The 22313-nt window shown below is 36.1% G+C and overlaps 1 protein-coding gene across 1 annotated transcript in view; it reads left to right on the top strand.

Annotated features, from left to right (window-relative positions):
- The window catches only part of CD47 (CD47 molecule), a 53055-nt gene that overhangs the window by 2647 nt on the left and 28095 nt on the right, over positions 1-22313 (top strand). The window contains exons 2-3 of the mRNA XM_069472576.1: positions 8273-8620; positions 16839-16928. Coding sequence (XP_069328677.1) covers positions 8273-8620; positions 16839-16928 — 438 coding nt within the window. The remainder of the gene's footprint in view (positions 1-8272; positions 8621-16838; positions 16929-22313) is intronic.

Genomic DNA, 22313 nt, shown 5'->3' with positions numbered 1-22313 from the left:
AGTTCTAAAGATGAAAAATAGTTGTTTCCCCCCCAAATTGATAAATATTCAAAGTCTAAAATAATCACTCATATTACAAAAACTAAATTTGCATTCCTTAAAGTGAATTCAGCTATAGCTAGTATAGGCATTGTTTTTAAATACAGTAATATTCTTTTTGTGACACAATTTGCATACAGCCATTTTACCTGTCTTAGGTTTTTGCTGTCCTAGCTTTTTATACAAGATAAAAATTTTTCCATTTTTATATCTTATGTCTCAGTTTAATATAATACACTCTTGGGTTATCATAAAGTTACTTTGTATATTAATGAAGATATTTCTTCTATGATAAAAGAACCAGAATAATAGCATTGGGTCTATTTTGCTAAAATCACTGTAGACTAAAGTAAAAAATATAGGGCACCCAGGAAATTTGATTCTGATATACCTAGACTAATAGGTTTTCCTTTTTGTAGTTACATGGAGTTGAGACAGAAATTAGGAGCTACACTCACCTCTGAATATTTCTTTCCAAATCCATGGAGCAGTTGCACAAGACTCAGAATCTGGTAAACACCAGGGTTTGAGATTTAGACTAGGAGAATTAATATATATATTTGAATACATATCACATTTGTAGCTTAAAAAGCAAGGCAAAGGGTTTGGCAAGTGCAGGGTCTATTAGAATTGCTTTTTTCATGTCGAGCAAGTATGAGCCAATGCTATGCTCTAAGCCCTTTATAAGGCCCTCTTGGGCAGATAGACAAATTGCAAACTGTATGTTTCTTAATAACTTAAAAAGTAGTTTATAGACAGTAGGGATATTTTGATTTTATCCTTTAGTGGTACTTAATATATTTTAAGTGCTTATGCCATAATTCTGTGTTAAACTTCTCCGCCCCCTGTGATTCTAAATTGACCACTTCCATTCTTATAAAACCACTTTTAAATCCAGTGGGGAGATTGGTTTGAGTCAGAATTAAATAAAATTTGTGGACACCCCCAGTCTACCCCAGACCTTTATTTTAGTCTCCATTGAGGAGAAATCTGACTAGATCTTCCTTCCTAATCCAATTCAGTTTGAGACTCTAGTTCTTCATGCCAGGGGCCTGTTCTGAGGGCAAAAACTGGTAGGATTTCTGGCAGGTATCTTTACTCATGAGCTTTGTTTCTTTATCTTAGTGGCTGCTGGGGCTTCTCACACCATTCCTGAACATCCATTTTGAGCAGATAATTAACTTCCTACTCCACTGCAAAAAATAGTGATGTGTGGTTTGGACTCCCTCAGTTTCCCTCCCACCATTACTAAACAAATCTATAATATCTCAGACAACCTTCATCTCATTCTCCTCCCTTACCCAGTTTCAGAAGAATATCTACTTACCCTCCCAGGGAAAGGAAAACCTGGCTACCACTCTTTCACCTCCACCGTCTTAGAGACCTGCTCAATCGGCTTCATTCTTCAGTCTTGCATCTTAGATCTTTCCCTCTCCATTGACTCTTTCCCCGCTTTGCTTGCAGACATGATCAAGTTTTAACCCATATTAAAAACAAAACAAAAAGCCCCAAGAAAAACCAAAATATTTTGCCCTTGTCCCCACCTCCACAATCTCTGTTGTTGCCTTCTCTCTCTGCTTTCTTACACTGCCAAATAAATTGAAAAAGAATCACTGCTGCTTCTTTCTCCTGTCTCATTCACTTCCCAAATGCAATCTACATCTGATCCCACTGGTCCATTGACATTGCTACAGATAAAGAAGCTAATGATGTTATAATTTTCAATCCAGAGACTGTTTTTACTCATCCCACTTAACATCCATTTTGTCCATATTAAGACCCTGCCTTGGTGTCTGCAGTGGTATGCTTTGCTGCCTCTCCTATTTCTCTCACTTTTTTTCTCACTTCTTGGCTTGTTTCCCTTTGGCTATTTGCTCCACAAATATTGTTATTCCCCAAGATTTTATTCTCTGCCACCTGCTCTATTTGCTATACAAGAACTCTTTGGGCAATCTTGTTTATGCTCATGATTTCAATTACCAGCTCTATTCTTGGTGATTCCTAAGTCTTTCTTCTTAAATCCAGATTCGTATATCCTGGTATCTACTAGATATTTCCATTTTACTGTACCACGGGTACTTTAACACTCAGCTTAATAAATATTGAAAGAATATTCTCCCCAAATCTTCAGGTCCCTTTTGTCTGTAGTTACTCCACAATCTAACTATTAATAGTCATACATACTGTTTTGGTTAACAGTTTTAGTATTTTCCTCTTTATCTCCCTCACCTTCCACATCTGACTTCTGACGATTACTGTAATTTCTAGGCTGTCTCTCTAGTTGCTATTTACCTGGACCATTGCAGTACTCTTTTAATAGGTCTCCCCTTCTCCTTTCCCTTTCTACCCTCAGTCCATACTTTACACTCTGTAAATGTTACTTTTTAAAATGACAATGAATCTGAGTGGTTTGTTATTGCTTATACTATCAAGTCTAAACTTCTAAGCATGACATTCAGGGAAGCCTTTACAATTTTCTTAACCATCTTTTCCGACCTCATTTCTTAGAGCTCGCCTAAATAATTTTCTGTGTTCAGTTGTTCATTTTCTTCATTCTGCTGTAGACATGTTACTTACTCTGCCTAGAAATCCCTTTCTTTTCCATAACGTTCTTACTCATTCTTCAAGACCCAGTGTAAACAGCACCCTCTAGGAAGATCATTCTTTGACACATTCATATGATTTTTGAAGAACTTTTCTATCCAACCATACAACTGACTTGAAATTTTTGATTAAACTATGCGGCTTCCCAGTTTCATGATCAAGTCTATAGAATTGAGAAACAGTGGGGGATTCTCTTAAAATATGGAAGAAGAGTGAATCCTCTCCCATATGAATTTTAGATTTTCCTTTCTTTGGATTCATACTTAAAACTTTTTGCATTCACGAGGAGTGTATCGTATCCTGCTCTCTGGACCCTGGGTTAGATCCCTTGGGATACCAAATGGAGTCACTGTTTTACTCTCTGAGCCTAATGGAGATATCAGTTAAGTAAAACAGTAATGATAATATTTGGTAGTAGGTACAGTGACAACACTGGAACAGGAGGAAATGGGAACAATAAGGAGGGGAAGAATACAGTTGAGTGGTAGAGGGAAGGAGAGCAGGGTTGAACATCTCAACTGTCCTTTAGCAAGAAGAGCAAAAGTTAGCAAACCATAGCTGCCATTTATTGAGCACTTGCTGTGAAAGGTACTAGATAAGAACTTTAAGTTCATTGTTATACTAAATTTTAACAAAATCTCCATAAGGTATATACTATCAACATTCACATTTTGTAGATGAGGAAACTGAAGTACAGAGATTAAGTAATTTGCCTAAATTTATACATACAACTAAGAAGTGTTTCAGCTGAGTCTTAAACCAGGGTCTGACTCCAAAGTGTGTGCTGTTTAACTGTTACACACCCTTGTACACCCAGTGAAAGGTATAGGCCTCTTCAGGCTGGAGGAACAGCATGAACTAAGATACGGAGATAAGAGTGCATTTGTATGACTGTGCATTTGCATAGTCATGGCATTGCAAGAAGGTCCTTATGATAGGAGGATAGTTTGGAAATGATGGAGTATAGGAGGTAGGGCTGGAAAGGATGTTGAAGGACCTCGTTTGTATTCCAGGCTAACGTACTTAGAATTTAGCCTGAAAAGACAGGAGGGTGTTGTTAAAGTATATTAGGGAAAGGAGTGCACATTTGCATTTAGAACAGTTATTTTGAGAACTGTTGAAAATACATTGAGGCTGAGATGGAGAAACCTTAAGGATGGAGGCAGGGAGCCAGTTAGGAGGTTATGGCAATAGTTCAAGAGAGAAAGGATGAGTGTCTAATTCATTCATTCAGCAGACATTGGATTTAGGAACTATTAACCAAGAATTTTCCACAGCTAAGGAGAAGGAGGAATCTAGAATGATTCTTGGGTCTGGTTGACTGGTAGATAATAGAAAATTTTCTATTTTCAATAGAAAATATCTACCAGTAAGGATGTCTGCGAAGGGTAGGGAGGGGGTAAGTAGATTTTTAGACATTGTTGACTTCAAAGTAACTGTACTACCTCCAAGTAGAAATGCACAACAGACAGTTGACCATCCAGAGTCAGTGGTTTAGAGGAAAGACAGGGCCTGGTTAAGTTTAAAAATAATGTACAAGTGGATAAAACCATGGAAGTCAGGGAGAATATTGGTGGGGGTGGTGCTGCTGAATATGAAGCCCTTAGGAACACAAACATTTAGTGTGAATCAAGAAATAGATTTCAACAAAGAAAGCAGGAGGAAATTCATAATCAAGAAATACCATAAAGGCCAAGAGACCAAAGCAAGAAAGGAGCTTCCCGCAGGCTCAGGAACTGTGGAAAAGTCAAGATAGAAAGTGAACCATGCACATTTGATTTTTCACAAAGGATTACTGGTGATTTTGGCAAGAGCTGTAGTAGGAAAGAAGTAGTAGGGGTGAAGGGGTGGAGGCCAGGTGATGGAGAATTAAGGAGTGGATTGGAGTGAAGAAATGCACATACGTTATTATTTTGGAATGCTAGGGAAGAGGGGGGCACTTATGAGGGAATGTTTTTTTAAGTTGGAGAATACAGAAGCATTTTTTAAATACTAAAAAACAGAACAGCACTTTATAAATAGGATATGGAGACTTAGAAAGCTGATATTCAATTAGGGAAAGTCCTTGAGATTGATAGGTATGGAGGCAGAAATGCAAACTAGCTCTCAGTTAAAGGGATTCATTTGCAAAAAGAAGGAAGTGGGAGGAAAGAGGCATGGATAGTTGGGGTTGCAGGAAAGTTTATAGGTGGGGAGTGTTGGAAGCTTCTGGATTCTCCTCTGAAGTATTCAATTTCAATTAACAAGTAGGGAGGGAGGACTCTTGGAGAGTATAGGGTAAGAGGAAAAAGGACAATGATTTAGGAGTTACTAAAAAGGAGAACAAATTTACGTGGAACACGTAAAAAGGTAAAAGATTAAAAGACCTGTGACACTCTTCTGTGCTTCCCTAGTAGCAACACAAATTTTCCTAGAAATTTGTAACACTGATTACTCTTCTGCCCTTCGTATATTGTCCACACAGAAAGGAAAACACTTGTGACTTTGTATTATATAAAGTACTTATCATCCCCCGTATGAGAATTGTAAACTCCTAAAAGATAATTCCTACATTTTTTTTCATTGTTACTTCCCCACATCCTAGTACAATGTTTCATATCAGGTAATTCTCAACAAATGTTTGTTGCATTTTTAAAGTTTCTAAGCTGGACTTGTGTACTGTGACTACCATGGATTGAGCCTTCTCTGCCACTTCATAGCTGTTTTCAGAACTGTGGTCTGAGATGGTTTGGGTTGGCAGTGTGTATTCATCAATACTTGCAAAGTCCAGTACTTTTGGCATTTGATATAAAATAATTGTCCCATTTCATTTGCTAATTTGTAACTCTCACATTACTCTTGGTCACATTTTTCTACTTCTATCTGATTTAGACTGCTATAAGCATATCTGTTTATTCAGAATTTTCTTATTCATGTTAATTGTCTATGTTCCTTTATTTGCTCCCTGTATTTTAAATCTTTTCTTTACTTTGCTATTTCATCAGAAGGCAGTAGGTAAAACAGAAAAAAACCCCAAATCAGGTAATTTTACTACTTAATAGTTTTTTATACATGTTTATAGAGATTGAAGTTGTAGTTAACAGTTGGGGTGATATTTTTGGACTACCCTTATTTATTAATTATTAGTGCAAAGGTTATTAAAATTATGGTTTATCCAGGTCAATTTTACTTTAAAGTTTACTGACAGTTATTCTACTTAAATTGCTTCAGCTGTAAAATGTTTTTATTACAACCAACAATGCAGTGCAATTAATGGTTTTGTATTTTTTAGAAAAATCATTTTCTAAACATAAGTTATGAAAATGTGGAGTGTTCACCAATCACTTCTTGCTTACTGAGAGCCTTCTTAAAAAGTTTGGCAGGATAACTGAGCTCTTCATTTGTATCTCTTTTTTTAAAGGATAATTTTTAAAAAGTAAAACCGTGATTCATACAGATATAAAATGAACACATGTCAAGGATTTTATTTCACTCATTAATTAACAAGCAAACCAGCAAGAAGGCAAAACCCTTTTAAAAGAAAATTGGAAGAACAGACACAATTTATAGGCAATCAGGAATGCTGAAATGAATTTGCTAATAAATGCAAAATTGGACAATATCCTCAGGGCAGTAAAATGTAATTTTTTTGGAATCTTCTCTTCCACCAGGTGGAAATCAGTTGCTGAACAAAATTTATTTATATCCATATGGACACCAATCATTTGCATTGTCATTGATTTTCTACAACTTACACAATTGTAATGTAGCCCAGTCAAAGTCAGTGAAAGGCACAGGCCCCTATAGAAACAGATCATTCCAAAGGATCTGTTAAACAATGCCAAGTACTCTGTTGAAAGGACACCCAGTAATCTTTGTGTACATTTCAAAATCTTTCACCATATTTTCTTACACTTGCCTTCCTTCTGAATTCCGACATCATCACCCCTTTATTCTCTCTCACAGGGGAAGTAATTCACAACTCCAAGGTTTTGAAGAATGCTATTGGAAGTCCAAATTTTGCCTGGGGCTTCCTAATGTTTGGGTGGCTAGAAATGTAGAAAACTGGGAAGAGATAAGCTATGGATGTCCACAAGGTTGATTCAGACTGTAATTCCCAGAAATAGAACAATTTGGACTAGTCAGAGAAGGTCCATATCATTACATTAAAATGCCAGATTATCTAGTTTTTATAGTATCACCCTACATTTTTACAGCACAATGTTTAAAGTGTACTTGCCCATATATTTTCTCCTTTAATGTTCACAATTCTGTGAAGTATCCCAGTGTTTGTTTTTGATCCTCTTACTTTCAGAGAGTAAACCAAGGCACAGACAAGTGAGTTGCTTAAGGGTGGCATACTATAAAAAGTAGTAGAGATAGGATCTGTACTTACGTGTTTTGACCACTGTCCAGTTCTTATTCCACTATGCATCCTTGTGTTCAAGTCAATGGGCATTTATTGAATACTAATAATGTTCTTAGAATAATAATATTCTATACCTCTGATTTTTATTCCAGTTTGTATAAAAGGAAGAAATGTTAAGAATGAACTATTAACAAAGTTGAAATTTTATTTACATTTCTTAGTGCTTTGTGCTTTTTTTCGGGAAAAGCCAACTAGCTACTTAGATAAAAAGAGTTACTAAATGGCTAAAGAATATGGAAGACAACTACAATTTCCCCACATTCTTGTACATTTTAGTTGAATGGGGAGTGATTGCATTTATGTACCTAGTCCCTCTTTTATAAGGCAACAATTGGTAGTTTATCCTATTGAGAAGAGTTGATAGGATACTCCCACTTATTAGCAGTATCTGCTCTTGATTTCAACGTGTTTCTTAGCTTTTTGAGTGGCTTATGGTTTCTTGAGGAAAGAAATACCTAAAATATACATTTGGGAATTGTCATTCTGTAGTGTCAATGAAATGTGGGGGCAGGAAAATGCCATTCATTCGGATATAATCCTTTGTAAGACTCGTATACAAAATGTCTATTGCTATCTATATTTTGCAGTGAGAACATGGCCATAGTAAAATGTTTTTTTCTCATTAGTATTCTAAGACTTTCCATCCTAGTGGAAAGATGTGATTTGGTTCATCTGATTTACTTTGTATATTAAAATACAGTAGAACCTGCCACTTTTTTTGGAAATGCCACATAACGATAGAGATAAATTTCATATCAGTTCAGCAAGTTCTATTTAGAAGAAGTGTATTGCAGTTGAGACTGAATATAATATTTGGTTTGATTTTCTGTTCAAAATTTTCCCATGGTAAGGACAATATTTTCCTACATATATCAGTAGGCAGTAATGATTACTTCAGAGCTTCCAAAGCCAGATACTACACCTGCATGTTCCAGCACAGTAGTTGAATGTATTCCCAAGATGCATGGTAATGTATACTTTGTATTACTGAGAATGAATAAAGAAAAGTTATAGTGTTGTCTACCAGTTGTGCAAGTTAATATTAAAATAATTTGTTTCTGTTTTCCATCTTTCAGGTTTTCTCTTCATTGCTACACTGCTTACATAAGTGAGCAATTGAAACATTGCTCTTTATCTTAAGGATTTAAAAATTAACATACTTAAGATCTTATAGTATAGAATTCTATAATTAAATAAAATATTTTTCTTTTTCCTTTCCAGGTTCAGCTCAGCTACTATTTAATAAAACAAAATCTGTAGAATTCACGTTTTGCAATGAAACTGTTGTCATCCCGTGCTTTGTTAATAATATAGAGGCAGAAAACCTTAACGAACTGTATGTAAAGTGGAGATATAAAGGAAAAGAAATTTACATCTTTGATGGCGTTGTCAACAAGTCCACTAGCTACGGTAATTTTAAGAGTGCAAGAATGGACGTCCCAGAATTACTAAAAGGGGATGCCTCCTTGAAGATTGACAAGAGTGAAGCTGCCTTAGGAAATTATTCATGTGAAGTGACAGAATTAAGCAGAGAAGGCGAAACATTCATAGAACTAAAATATCGTGTTGGTAAGACTTCTTTAATAGCTTCCTTTTTATTTGTCCTGATACAACCTGATCCTATTAGAAGGAGGGCAAAAGAGGGTTAGGAGCACCTTTGAATCAAAAAGCAGGCTATTAATAATAAATGATGTACTATTTAGCAACTTTGAGATCATGAGTCCTATCTTATTTACTCTTCTAGTTTTTGCAGTACAGCTCATTTACTGTTAATTTGCATACTGTGTGGGTCTTAAACTTTTGGTTTGGGGAGATTCTATTTGGGTGGTTGGTCCTGGGGTCATCTACTCTGCATTTCTCGTTGCTGCCATCAAAAGTACTTTCTTTCATTTGATTACTTTTCAAGGCTCTTTCCAATTATTTAGCCATTTTTTATTTATTTATGTGTGTATGTATGTATGTAACCTTACACTTTGGCCAAGGGTTGGCAAGTCCCAGCCACACTCCTTCTTGAGGGAATAGATTAGAAGGAGAATCGGGAGATTAAATCAGGTGATCATGGAAGACTTCCTGAGGCTTTCTGTACTTAGCCTTGCTTTGGTGTTCTTTTCCTTGGTCAAGATGTGGAAGAGCTAGGGATCTAAATTAATTTATTTGAATTCAGGCTTGGTTATAGCACCATGATTCTGCCCTCTCTTCACAAACGTGGGTTGGTGAGTTGTATAAAGTAGTAAAGTTAGCTGAAGTAAACAGTCTCTTTTCTTTGCTATTTCTTGCTTGATTTCTTCAAGCACATACAAGTACATTCTGACTTTGTGTTTTGAAATCTCTATTTAGGATCACCAGTCATATTACTGATCTTGGGATGAACCATACTTTGAGAACCTCTGCTCTAGATGGGATCAGAACAGTTCCATTGGATCAACTATTTGCCTAGCTTTTACTATTATAAAATATCTGCTGCCAGATTGAGAATGGGGTCTCTGGTTTGATGAAATATTTTGGCATTGTTTAGGATTGGGAATCAGGAGATCTGATTTATATCCCCTGTTCAGCTCCTTACTATTCATCTATGTGACATTGAGAAGTTACTTCACTGAGTCCAAGTGACCTGATCTCTAGAATGGGGATAAAAGTAGATATTCTTTTTATGTGTTCTATAAAATCTAATGAGCATCAAATGAGGTCTCACATGGACAAGTTCTTTGTAAATCAAAGTGTGTCGCAAATGTTAGTTGTTTTCCTGGGATGTTTATTTTGTAAAGTATCAAGTTGCTGACGCTAGCCTGGAGTGATATGAGAGAGATTTGTGTGCAGTGAGGAATGGGCAGGCTGGCTCAGAGCAGGCAAGGAGAATTCAGAGCATTTTTCTGCTCAGAAATCTCTCTTACATTGTAACTTTTACTACTGATATTAATTTGGGCTAAGAAGATTTTTAATATATATTATATTACACACAGCCACACAAACACACCCCTTTCAGGAGGAATCTAATCAGTCAGTCAGTCATATGTACTGTGAGTGGCTGGAGTTAGATAATCTAATACCTCCTTGAAATTTTTCTGAGAAAGTATGCAGTTTCATGGGAATGATAGTCTAAGACATGGGGGCACAGTAATTTTGGAGGGTAATGTAGGTCACTGAGATGTAAATGAGTAAGCTCAAGATATGAGATTTGAAAGGCCAGAAGATGAAAGGAAGGTGGATGGGAGAGGAATACCAGTATCTGAGATGAAGGCACAATTAATGATTTTGCGTGTGATTGTTTTATATTTCCTTTTTTTCCCCCAAAATACCCTATGAAAATAAGAACTAGGCTTTCTTTTTGGGCTCTTAAAATGAGAAAGTATTATTTTATTATAGAGAATGTAGAAAATTTTACCAGAGGCTTAGACATTTGGCTTTATACCCATTTTTATTTTTTGAAATAATTTTTGATTCACAGGAAGATTTAAAGATAAAGACGGATTGTGTGCTCTTCACCCAACCACCTCCTCCGCCAGTGGTTTGTGTAGGTATAACACAGTACCAAAACCAGGGAGTTCACAATGGCATAGCGTGTGTGTGTGTGTGTGTGTGTGGTTCTCTGTCCTTCTATCACATGTGTGTATTTGTGTCACTACCACCACCATCAGAATATAGAGCTCTTCTGTCAACATACACATCTCCATCATGCTAACCCTTTGTAGTCACATCCCTTATCTCCTACTATCTCTTACCTGGCAAACACTAATTTTTCCTCCATATCCTCAATTTTGTCATTTCAACAATGTTTTATAATGGAATCATACAGTAGGTTACCTTTTCAGATTGACCTTTTCACTCAGCACAATACCCTTGACATCTATCCAGTTTGTTGTGTGCATCAGTAGTTTCTTTTTTCTTTTGTTGTTATTGTTTTTTGCTGAGTAGTATCCCCTGGTGTGGGTGTATCACAACTTGTTTAACCTTCACCTCTTGCAGGACATTTTGCTTGTTTCCAGTTTGAGGTGATTACAGATGAAGCTGTCATGAACAATTGTGTTCAGGTTCTCATGTAGACATAGTTTTTATTTCTCTGGGATAAATGCTTAGAAATACAGTTACTGGGTTGTTATGGTGAGTGAATGTGTAGATTTTAAAGAAAGTGCCAAACTGCTTTTTTCCAGAGTGGCTGTTTCATTTTATATTCCCATCAGAAACATAAGAGTGATCTAGTTTCTCTACATCCTTGCCAGCATCTGGTGCCTCTATTTTGCACCCATTTTTCACTGGAAAAAAATACAAAAAAGTTAAATCGGGCAGGATTCTTACTATGGAATACAAATTTGTTGAAATAAGGATACTTACCTGTCATGGGGACTTTGAGGATATAGGTATTAGAAACCATTTTTACTATGTTGTGCTTTCTTGCAGATATACAGATATAGGCATAAATGAGAAATAGAAATTGCTTAATAGGGAATTGAATTCCACTTAATAGAATGCAGATAATGGTGACCATTCTGTGTGGAATTTTTTTTTTTTTTTTAGCACTAGGACTGAATACATGGAAACACAGTAAGATATAGTTTTATATACCTCTGATGCTTATGTATACTATAGTACTATGGAAGGTGCACCAGACTTGAATTTAGAAAGTTATTTTTCTTTGTGTTGACATTTTCTAACTTAAGAAAACTTGGGTGAGAAACTCAACTTATCTGGCCCTCAGATTCTTATCAGTCCTATGGGGATACCATCTTCATTGCGGAAATGTTCGAGATATAAATAACATCTCTCTTACTTAACAAAGATTTATTGTGTCAGACACTGTGCTAGGCACTATGGATTCAATGATGACTAAGACATTAACCCTAATTTCAAGGAAGTGATTGCAGTACAAATAAGAAGAATAAAATGACCCAACATTTATTTGAACACATGCCAGATACTTTATGTATGTTGTGTCTTGTTATCTTCTCAAGAACCCTGGGAGATAGATGTAGGTCTTACCAATTAACAAATGGGGAAGCAAAAGAGATTCAAGGTACTTGTTCAATGTCAGAGTAACAGCCAGGATTTTAACCTAGACCTCTCTGGCTATAAAACCTAACATTTTTACCACTATAATATATGGTTTCTGTGAAAATACCTGGTCAGTAACCAAATACTAATGTAAATAATAGTAGTCATAAAATTTGTTATTAATATTTATATTATTAATGATATAAAAACTTGGAAGTTTAAAATTTATTTTTCTCTAAGATATTAGAGTTTTGATTTTAAAAGTTCAGTTCAAGTTCAACAAAGTTGTCAATTCCCTTATTATCAACATGATATACACGGTTTATAATGATGACATAAAGACATTGTAAGATCCTTGTATTGGTTTTCTAGTGCTATGTAGCAACTATTTTCTTTTTGTTGAATCTGTCTTTCATATTGAATTCATTTTGCCAGAAAGAGCCCAGACCCTTTTAAGGGATCACTTGATTAGGTCAGACTTCTCTCCTTCAAGAATAATCTCCCTTTCTTAAAGTCAACTGATTGGAGACCTTAATTATATCAGCAAACTCCCTTTTGCCAGGTGACATACCATAATTATAGAAATGAAATATAACATATTCATAGTCCTACCCCCACACGAGAGGAGGGAATTATGAAAGGCATGTATGTCAGATAGGGGTTTTGGGGCCACCTTGGAATCCTGGGTTTGATTAAATAAGAGGACTGTAGCCTAGCCAAATCAACACATCAAAAAAGCCATCACAATCCTGAAACATCAAGTCAAAATTTGGTTTGAATTTTAGTGTTATAAATGTTACTGTGATTTTTGTTTTTTGATGGAAACGTGTTCTCTGCATTTATGGAGGTTTGCATGTATCTATTTGAAGGAGAGACACATTCAGTTGATCAGAGTGATCTCTTTTTCAGGTTGTCCTGAAAAAGGACACAGTGATAAGAAAAATGAGATCCTGGGGTTTAATAACACTTAAGCTTGGAAGCAAAATTTAAACACTCATTCATGTGCCACACCCTCTTAATATCATTTCTTTGCCTTTCCAGTAGTAAGAAGTTAATTTTCCTGGGAATTGCTCTGCCTGACCAGGAATTGGGGGAGAGTGATGGACGGAGTTATTAGCCATAGCTCAGGTGGAATAGGATGTAGATGCCCTTGGATTACCTTTCTTAATCCTGAGATGGGAAAAAATTTCTGATCTTGTTCTCAGTCCCTTTTAAGCTTAATTTATTATCTTAGTGTCATAGAAATTCAGAGCTGAAAGGGGTCTCAGAGACGTATCCTGTCTTACTCCCCCTTGGGGAACAAGAGTTAGTATCATCTGCCGGTACTACCATAACAAATCAATAGCTTAATGGGCATATGAATGGTTTTAGATAAAACATTCGGGATTTTTCCCCTCAGCATCTCAGTTGGTTCTAAAATATCCAATTCAGTGATTCTCAAATTTTTCCCGTGTAACAAATTAGAAAGAGGTAACACATTCATGTCAGTGACGGGAGCTAAACTCCAGCAGAAATCTGCAGCAGTGATTTTAAGCTGAGAGCATCATGGGTATCCAACTCCCCCCACTGCCATCCCCCACTTACTATCAGGAAACATATTAAAATCTTGGGGTGAGAAGGGAGAGTGTGTGAAGCCTGAATAAACCCCAAGTGATTTTGATAAGTTCCAATTAAGAATCATATTTTTTTGTTCTATAATCCCGCTCTCTTTCTGTCATTGAAATGTCTCATATTTCTTATGTTTCTTATAGAATCTTGGAGTCCTTGAGTAGTCATGTGGTTTATCTCACCATCTAATTCACAGATTACTTCTATCATGCCCCAGGTAGTTGGCCATTCAGACTTTTTACCTAAATCCTTGACATGATGAGACATTATTACTTCCCAGAGGATCTCAGTCTATTATCAGGCAGTCTCATTTCTTCCTTAAGTCAAGCTAAAACTTGCTACCCCTGTAATTTCTCACTCACTGGGAGGGCTTTAGTATTTCTCCCAAGTTTATTCTGCTCTAGGATAAAAATCCCCAGCTCTTTTAGCCATTGCTCATGGTTTCAGGATCTCCGTTCTAGTCATCTTCCTTTGGAGCAGTTCCCTGTTATATCTTTAAATGTGATGAGTAAAACTGAACTCAGGACTGTATTTGTTGGTCATATCCTTCTACCTTCCAAGTCACCATTGTTTCTATAACTTTCTGACAGGTCTGTCTTCTCTGTAATCTATTCTCACATGGCTGCCAAAGAAGATTTTAAATAAGTCAGGTCATTTTTATTCCCTATTTGAAGCCTTCCAGTCACTTGTCCTTGATCTTAGAATAAAATCCGAACTCTTAACAAGCTACTAAGACTCATCATGATCTTGCCCCAGCAAACTCTTCCCATCTGATCTCATATCACTAAGTTCCAGCCACAGTGGCTGTCATTTGGTTCCTTGGACTTGTTCCTTTGGCATCTCTTCTTCCCTGTCTTCACATGGCAGACTCCTTCCTATCCAAGGCTGTCTTCCAGGTTCTTTCCAGAGGTCTTTCCTTACTGCCCCAAGAGAGTCTGTTCCTCAGTTTCTGCCCTCCTCCAGCTCAGGGCCACCTACCTTATTCACTGCTGGACTTTCAAGAGCCGAGAGGAGTACCTACCAGTGGTGGAGCTTTCAATAAATGTTTGTGGGGTAAGTGAAAAATTAGTGGTCAGACCAGAGTCATATACACCTCTTATTTTTACTAATAATTTCTATTAATGTATCCTAACATGGTTCTGTTGAATAGGTGGCGAGGCCAGTGAAAGAATATTTCATTGTCAGCTCATACTGAGCATGAGATCAGATACCGGCTGTGTTTTGAGGGTAGAGCTGGCAGGATTTGCTGTTGAACTAGATGTGGGGTGTGAGAGAAACCAAGGGGTCAAGTGACTCCAAGGTTTTTGTCCCTGAGCAGCTGGAGAAGTGGAGTCTCCACTACTGAAATGAGGAAAACTGGGAGGGGAGGTTTGATGGGAGGTGGGTGGGAGAATATCAGGAGTCAGTTTGCTACATGAAAACTTAAGAAGCTTAGGAGCCTTAATTCACTGTGCCTCAGTTTCCCTGACTATAGGGAGGGGTTTATAATTCCTCATATGATAATTGTGAGAATTTGAAGAGTTAATATGCATAATTCACAGCAAAATAATGACAGTAGTAGATAAGGAGGAATAAATTGATTAAACATAGTTATTAAATCATCGAGCTTTTACCAAGTCCTTTGGGCATTAGATATCAAAAACCTAGGCATGATTCACAGCATTTTTTTCTGGTAGGATTTTATGCTGTATTGAAGTGGAGTTTTGGGGGAGTATAGGAAGATGACCAATTATATGGCTGGAAATTAAGGTATTAATTCAGGGTATCTAAAAATATCTATCTCTTGGAAGAGATCTAAAACCATGGGAGCATCAAAAAAATTGTCTTCCATTGACTTGCTAAACTATCATGACTATTGTAACCTTGTATTGAGTCTCTTCTATGTATAGGGAAAAACACTAGATTCTGAGAAACTAATTTCTCTAAGAGTTCATAATTTTGTTATATTCTGGGGATTAATATAAACATTTTTCCAGGGTTTAACATAAGCTTAATACAAGAAACGTGTGTGTGGCTATCATTATGGGATGGAAGGCCACAAAGGTCCTCACCCGCTTATCCTGCGGGGCAGAGCAGGGTAGGGTTTGAAGGAGAAGTGCTGATTTCAGAGGAACGCCAGTGCTTGCTTAGGGCAATATTCAGAAATGCTTTTCCTACAGCCAGCCCTCTATACAGCCAAACGTGGGAATGCTTTCCTTGCATTCATTCATCTGGCTTTATTGTTAGAGAAGAAATTTCATAGCTAAAATTATGAGCTTAAGGGCTTAGAAAATGCAATTAAACTTAATTTTTTAAAAGTTCTAAACAAATCTTATTTGAAGTCTTAATATCTTAATTTCCTTTATATAGAATGTGTGGATATCTTTTCACTGTAAAAGTAATATGATCCACTTCATAACAGCTTCCTTAAAAACCTAAAGCCACTCATGTTACTTTACATGCAATTATTCATGAATAAGTCTAATATTGCAGAGTAAGTTGAGAAAAGGCAGGGCTCATTTCTCTTGGTCTTAGTCATGGAGAGGATACCTAGTGATAGAGCTTCTTCCCTTAGGTCCCCTGAGTCAGTCTTTACAGGACCACTTCACTGTTGCTTAAAGGTAAACTCTTGGCACTTTACACGTACATGTATTCAACATACAAATATATAATAGTAATTGTATTACTAGTTAACATTACTGGTACTTGGTAAGTGCTGAGCTTTGTTTCAAGCCCTTTGCATACACTTTATTAACTGGTAGTAGTTATAACAATCCTTCAAGGTGTAGGTACTATTAATATGCTATACTCAGGTAACAATGGAGGACACTGAAGAACAGAGAGGTGTTAAGACATTGTCAAGGTTACATAGATTGTTGAATTAGAGTTGGGTTCAAACCCAGGCATTGTGGCCACAGAGCCCTGTTCTCAGCTACCGTGCTGTACTACCACCTTCCATAAAATATAGGTTAGTAAAAATTTAAGAAACACTTAGTAACTATAGTTTTTTTGTTTCATAAATAAAATCTGTTATATAAGTAAATTATGTATAATTTGTTTCATGTATGTATATAAATACATGTAAGAATCAAGGCCACTGCTTTAATCATTTTTATTTTCATCTCTACATTAAAATATATGTTATAGACCATTTGCAGGATTGGAAATGATTATAGTAAATATTAATTGTGATTTTTGTTTTCTTTCTCCCCAGTTCCATGGTTTTCTCCAAATGAAAATATTCTCATTGTTATTTTCCCGATTTTTGCTGTACTCCTGTTTTGGGGACAGTTTGGTATTAAAAGTAAGTATTCCAACTTTGCATTTATGATTAAGTGATGAAATTTTTATTTCTAGGAGGCATTATTAGTGAAATATTTTATTTAAATAAGTTGTTTTAGGAAGAATATTATTGTGATAAATAAGAATATGCAGTTTGAATAGTAGCAGTCTCCTTGAATTGTATATTGTTGCCCATATTTTGCTACAGTTCACTTTTAATTCCTAAGAAGATGGTTTTTTTATTTGTTGTTGTTTTTATTTATTTATTTACTTCAAAATATTATGGGGGTACAAATATTTTTGGTTACATGGATCACTTTTGTTATGCTTGAGTCAGGGTTATAAGTGTGCCCATCACCTAGATAGTGTTCATTGTGCCTGTTTGTTAGGTTTTTGCCCATCCACTCCTCCCCTCTCCCCCTTGCTTGATTTCCACTGAGTTTTACTTCCCTCTGTGCGCATGTGTGCTCATTGGTTAGTTCCAATTTAATAGCGAGTACATGTGGTGTTTGATTGTCCATTCTTCAGATACTTCACTTAGGATAATGGTCTCCAGTTCCATCCACATTGTTGCAAAGGCCTTAATTCATCCTTTTTTGCAGCTGAGTAGTATTCCATAATGTATGTATGTCATAATTTATTAATCCACTCATGAATTGATGGGCACTTAGGTTGATTCCACATCTTTGCAATTGTGAATTGTGCTGCAATAAACATTCAGTATTTTAAAGGTTGCAGAATAAATTAAATCAGTATTATTTATTCCTTGCCTGGATAAATGTTTACTAGTCTTCAGGTACTACTATAGGGAAAGTAGGAATAAATCTTAAATTTGTCTTTTTGATAAAATGCCTTCTTTCCCTTTGGGTAAATACCCAGTAGTGGGATTGCTAGATTAAATGGTAGGTCTACTTTCAGTTCTTTGAGGAATCTCCATAATGTTTTCCATAGAGGTTGTACTAATTTGCAGTCCCACCAATGGTGTATAAGCATTCCTTTCTCTCTGCATCCACGCCAGCATCTACTGATTTTGGACTTTGTAATAAAACAGCCATTCTAACAGGGGTAAAGTGAGATCCCATTGTGGTTTCTAATTTGCATTTCCCTGAAGATTTAGTAACATTGAGCATTTTTTCATATGTTTATTGGCCATTTGTCTTCTTTTAAAAAGCTTCTGTTCATGTCTTTTGCCCACTTTTAATGGGGTTGTTTTTTTCTTGCGGATTTGCTTGAGTTCTTTGTAGTTTCTGTTTGTTAGCCCTTTATCAATGTATAGCTTGTCAATATTTTGTCCCATTCTGTAGGTTGTCTGTTTACTCTGTTAATTATTTCCTAAACTGTGCAGGAGCTTTTAATTTAATCAAGTTCTATTTATTTATTTTGTTTGTTGCTGTCATTACCATTGGGGTCTTTTTCATAAATTCTTTGCCTAGGCCAATATTTAGAAGAATTTTTCCTACATTTTCCTCTAGAATTCTCATGGTTTCATGCCTTAAGTTTAAGTCTGTTATCCATCTTGAATTAATTTTTATGAATGGTGAGAGATATAGATCCTGTTTCATTCTGCCTGTGGCTATCCAATTTCCCACCACTATTTATTGAATAGGACTTCTTTTCCCCAGTGTATATTGTTGTCTGCTTTGTCAAAGATCAATTGACTGTATGTGGATGGTTTTAAATCTGGGTTCTCTGTTCTGCTCCATTGGTCTATGTCTCCATTTTTGTACCAATACCATGCTGTTTTGGTTACTGTTGCCTTTGAGTATAGTTTAAAGTCTGATAATGTGATGTTTCCAGACTTTTTCTTTTTGCTTAAGATTGCTTTGGCTATTCAGGTTCTTTTGTGGTTCCCAACAAAGCATAGAGTTACTTTTTCTAGAATCTGTGAAATATGCCGATGGTGGTGTTGTTTTAATCTCTCAAGAATGAATAGTGGGAATATTAGTAATAACAACACCTAAATTCATGTAGCATTTTAATATTTACAGAACACTTACATACATAATATTTTATTTGGTAAACAGTAACAGGCTACCTTAGTGTTAAGATAGAATGTTATACTTTGGAGAATTTAGATTCCCCTCTTTTTAGATTCCCAGTTTGAATTTCTCTGTGTACATATGTTCACTCTTGGAAAGGCCCAGTTGGAACCATGTTTTGTCATCCTCTTCATGCAGTTCTGTAGCCTCTAAAGAGGCAGCCATGGGAGAGTTGTGTTCTGTGATCTTGCTTTCCTATAACACTCATATAACCAGACTTCTGAGGCAAATCGTGATGCTACGTCAGATTTAGCATCAACAATATAGAATTGTCATTACTAGGTACATAGGTAATATGCATTCTGATTAATGTTTATACTCAACTATATTTGCCTATTTTGGTTAAAGTAATTTACTAAATTACTGAAATCCTGAGGTGACAGTCTAAATATTTAAACTTTTAAAATGTAAGATTTATTCCTACTTTCCCTATAGTATCCTGAAAAACAGTAAAAATTTATCCAGGCAAGGAATAAATAATACTGATTTAATTTATTCTGCAACCTTTAAAATACTGAAAGCTAGTAAAATATTGTAGTAGGTTGGCCACTACAATATTCTGTATTTCATGAATTTTACTTTTACTCAGAAGTTTAAGCCATGTGTGTTTACAGTGATATATAAAAATGGTAGGGAGATGACTGATTATGTTTTAAGAGCTTTTCTCAATGTATGGCACTCTGGAATTGCTTAGTGATTTCAGAGATGTTCTCAACTTTTGTCTAAAATGATAAAAAATGGAAGAAAGGTCTGAAAGTGGCAACTGTCAAGTCATTTCACAACTCTCACTTTCAAGACAGTAAGCCTTTTATATCAAGATGCTGGTGCAGCATCAAGACCTATTCTGTCATCACTGATATTAGGGAAAGCTTTTAACCATATTGGCAGACCCAGGCTTTAAGGGCTAAGTCATATGATTTGGGCAGGGAAGGCTGTGAAATTATTTCACATTAGTGCGATTTGTTGAGTTTGGATTGATGGACATTTGCTGATCATGGCATTATTAGTGACATCATTTTTAGCGGAATGAACCAGGAGTGAATCTGTTCACTATCAGCTGAATTTTTATAAAATGAGCTTTACAGGTTTTTTTCCTGACCTAAAGTAATACATACCACTTTAGAACACCTTACACTACGTAGGAAGATATAGAGAAAAAACAAAAATCATCTGGAGTCTCAAAGCCTAGAAATAAACTATTGGTGTATTCTAGGGAATTTTCTGTTTCCTTTCTGTTTTTTTCTATTCCTTTTTGTTACCCTTTTCTAAAAAAGAAAACCATAAATGGACTCATATAGCTTACATACTTGTGCATTCTGATTTTCCCCCTATGTCTTCAGAAATCTTGTTATAACTGCCTGTGCTCTACTTTTGTGGATGTACTATAATTTACTTAACTCTCATCTTGATGGATTTTAGGATGTTTCCAATTTTTTTTTGATACTATGAAAATAACTCTACTAAAGATATGTAAGCCTGGAAATGGCAGAGATATTTTAAGGCTCTAGTTATACACTGGCAAAATATTTCCAGAAACATTGTATCAATTACTATTACAGATGAGAATACCTGTCTTTTACCTCACAGTCCTGACATTATTATAATTCTAAAATCTTTGCTAATTTGATGGGTGAAAAAGCATGTTGTTTTGATTTTTATTTTTGTGTTAGTGAGGTTGAATGTTCTTTTTTATATTTTTTCTATTGGTCGTATTTTAAGGAACGTGCTTATGAACCTAAAGAAATATTTTTTGGCTCATCTTAAAACAAGTAGATGCGGTATGCGTACGTGTGTGGAAGAGGTGTCTTTGTACTTGATTCACCCAGCCTGGACTCATTTAAAGGCGTTGATAATAGTAGCTAAACATTTGTAATACTTTTGCTCTGTGTGACAGGCATTGTGCAAAACATTCTACATCTGAAATCACATTCATTTCTGTCAAGAACGCAATGGGCATAGGTACTATTGTTATTCTTATATGGTAGATGAGAAACTGAGGCACAAGTTTCTAACCTACACGAAGACAGGTTAGGCAATTTGCTCATAATTATGCAGCCGTTTGCTAATAGTACTGGGATTTAAACCAATTCTGTTTACCACTACACTATACTTCCTCCCTGTTTTGAACTTATTTTGAGGATTTTCTTTCCGTGAAGGGTGAACCTATATTTAGGTGCACACACTAGATGATTAGATGAAACTGTTATTGATACAGCAGAATGTTAACCTAATTTGTTTATTTAATCTGCAAATACCTATTGACAGGGTACCTACTGATTGCTAGGTACTAGGCTAAGTGCTTGAAATACAGAAGTGAAGCTCATATTGCCCTGGCTTGGTAGTACTCACGTTTCAGCTAAGGAGACGTGTACACATGCCTGTCTTTTGCCTTCTGTCATGTCCTGCATGGATCTGAACCTAACTTTTCTGTTAAGAGCCCTTTTTAAGAGGCCTCCTGTTCATGGCCTGAGCTTCCACCAAATAGGAAAGTGCCTTTCTTTTCCACCTGCTTGGTTATGTGTTTTATGGGATCTGGTATCTTTCAGTCCTTAAGGTATTAATAGTAACTCAGACCCCTTGACTTTTACTTTCCAGATTTTTAGTTCTCTTTAACTTCTCCTAATTACTATATATGGTCTGCCCTTGACTACAGGGGATTTCTCTCAGTGGTTTTTCTGGTTCTGCATGTGAGTCTTTTTGTGATCCAAGATAAAACCTTGGCCTTTACTAGGCTAAAATTTCATTAAAGACAGCAGGTTATGCCCTTCCTTTGAGGAGAAAGACTTTCTTTATACCAGAACTATATCCTGAACTATATCTTCCGATGCTGTGGGTCCTACTGAGGAAGAAGCCTGTGAAAACTTCTGAACTCCCAAAGCCCAGCCAGGACTTGGTGAGCCCTAGGCCATGTTTCAAAGACAAAGGTCCCTTACAGGGAAATGCTCCCAAATATCTTTGCCTTTAGCTTTAACTTATAAACTTTTAAGCAGGATCTGTATGCTTAGCAAACAGCTCAGAGAATACTAGACTCAAACGCCACGCCTTAATTGATAGTGTTGCCTTTCAGACACTTTGTTTGTGTTCTGAAAGCAATACTAACTCAGTCTGCCCCTCCACTGACAATTAAGTTCCTAGCTGATTTTCAAGGGTTCTCCTAATTCTTTGATATCATAACAGGTTCTTTCTATCATTTAGATGGTTACTAAATGATTTCAAGTGCTATTCACTTAGTCCTCTAGTTCTTGCAGGATTAAGGTCCAACTATATGTAAAGAACTGGCTAACATTGTGAAATTCTTTGAGATAAGCCTATCTGTTCTTTCTTTTCCTTTCCTATACAGGGAACCTTTCCTTTTGTTCTATACAGGG

The sequence above is a fragment of the Eulemur rufifrons genome, chromosome 7 (assembly GCF_041146395.1).
Source record: "Eulemur rufifrons isolate Redbay chromosome 7, OSU_ERuf_1, whole genome shotgun sequence".
NCBI lineage: Eukaryota > Metazoa > Chordata > Mammalia > Primates > Lemuridae > Eulemur > Eulemur rufifrons.
This window is presented reverse-complemented; position numbering and strand designations above follow the sequence as displayed.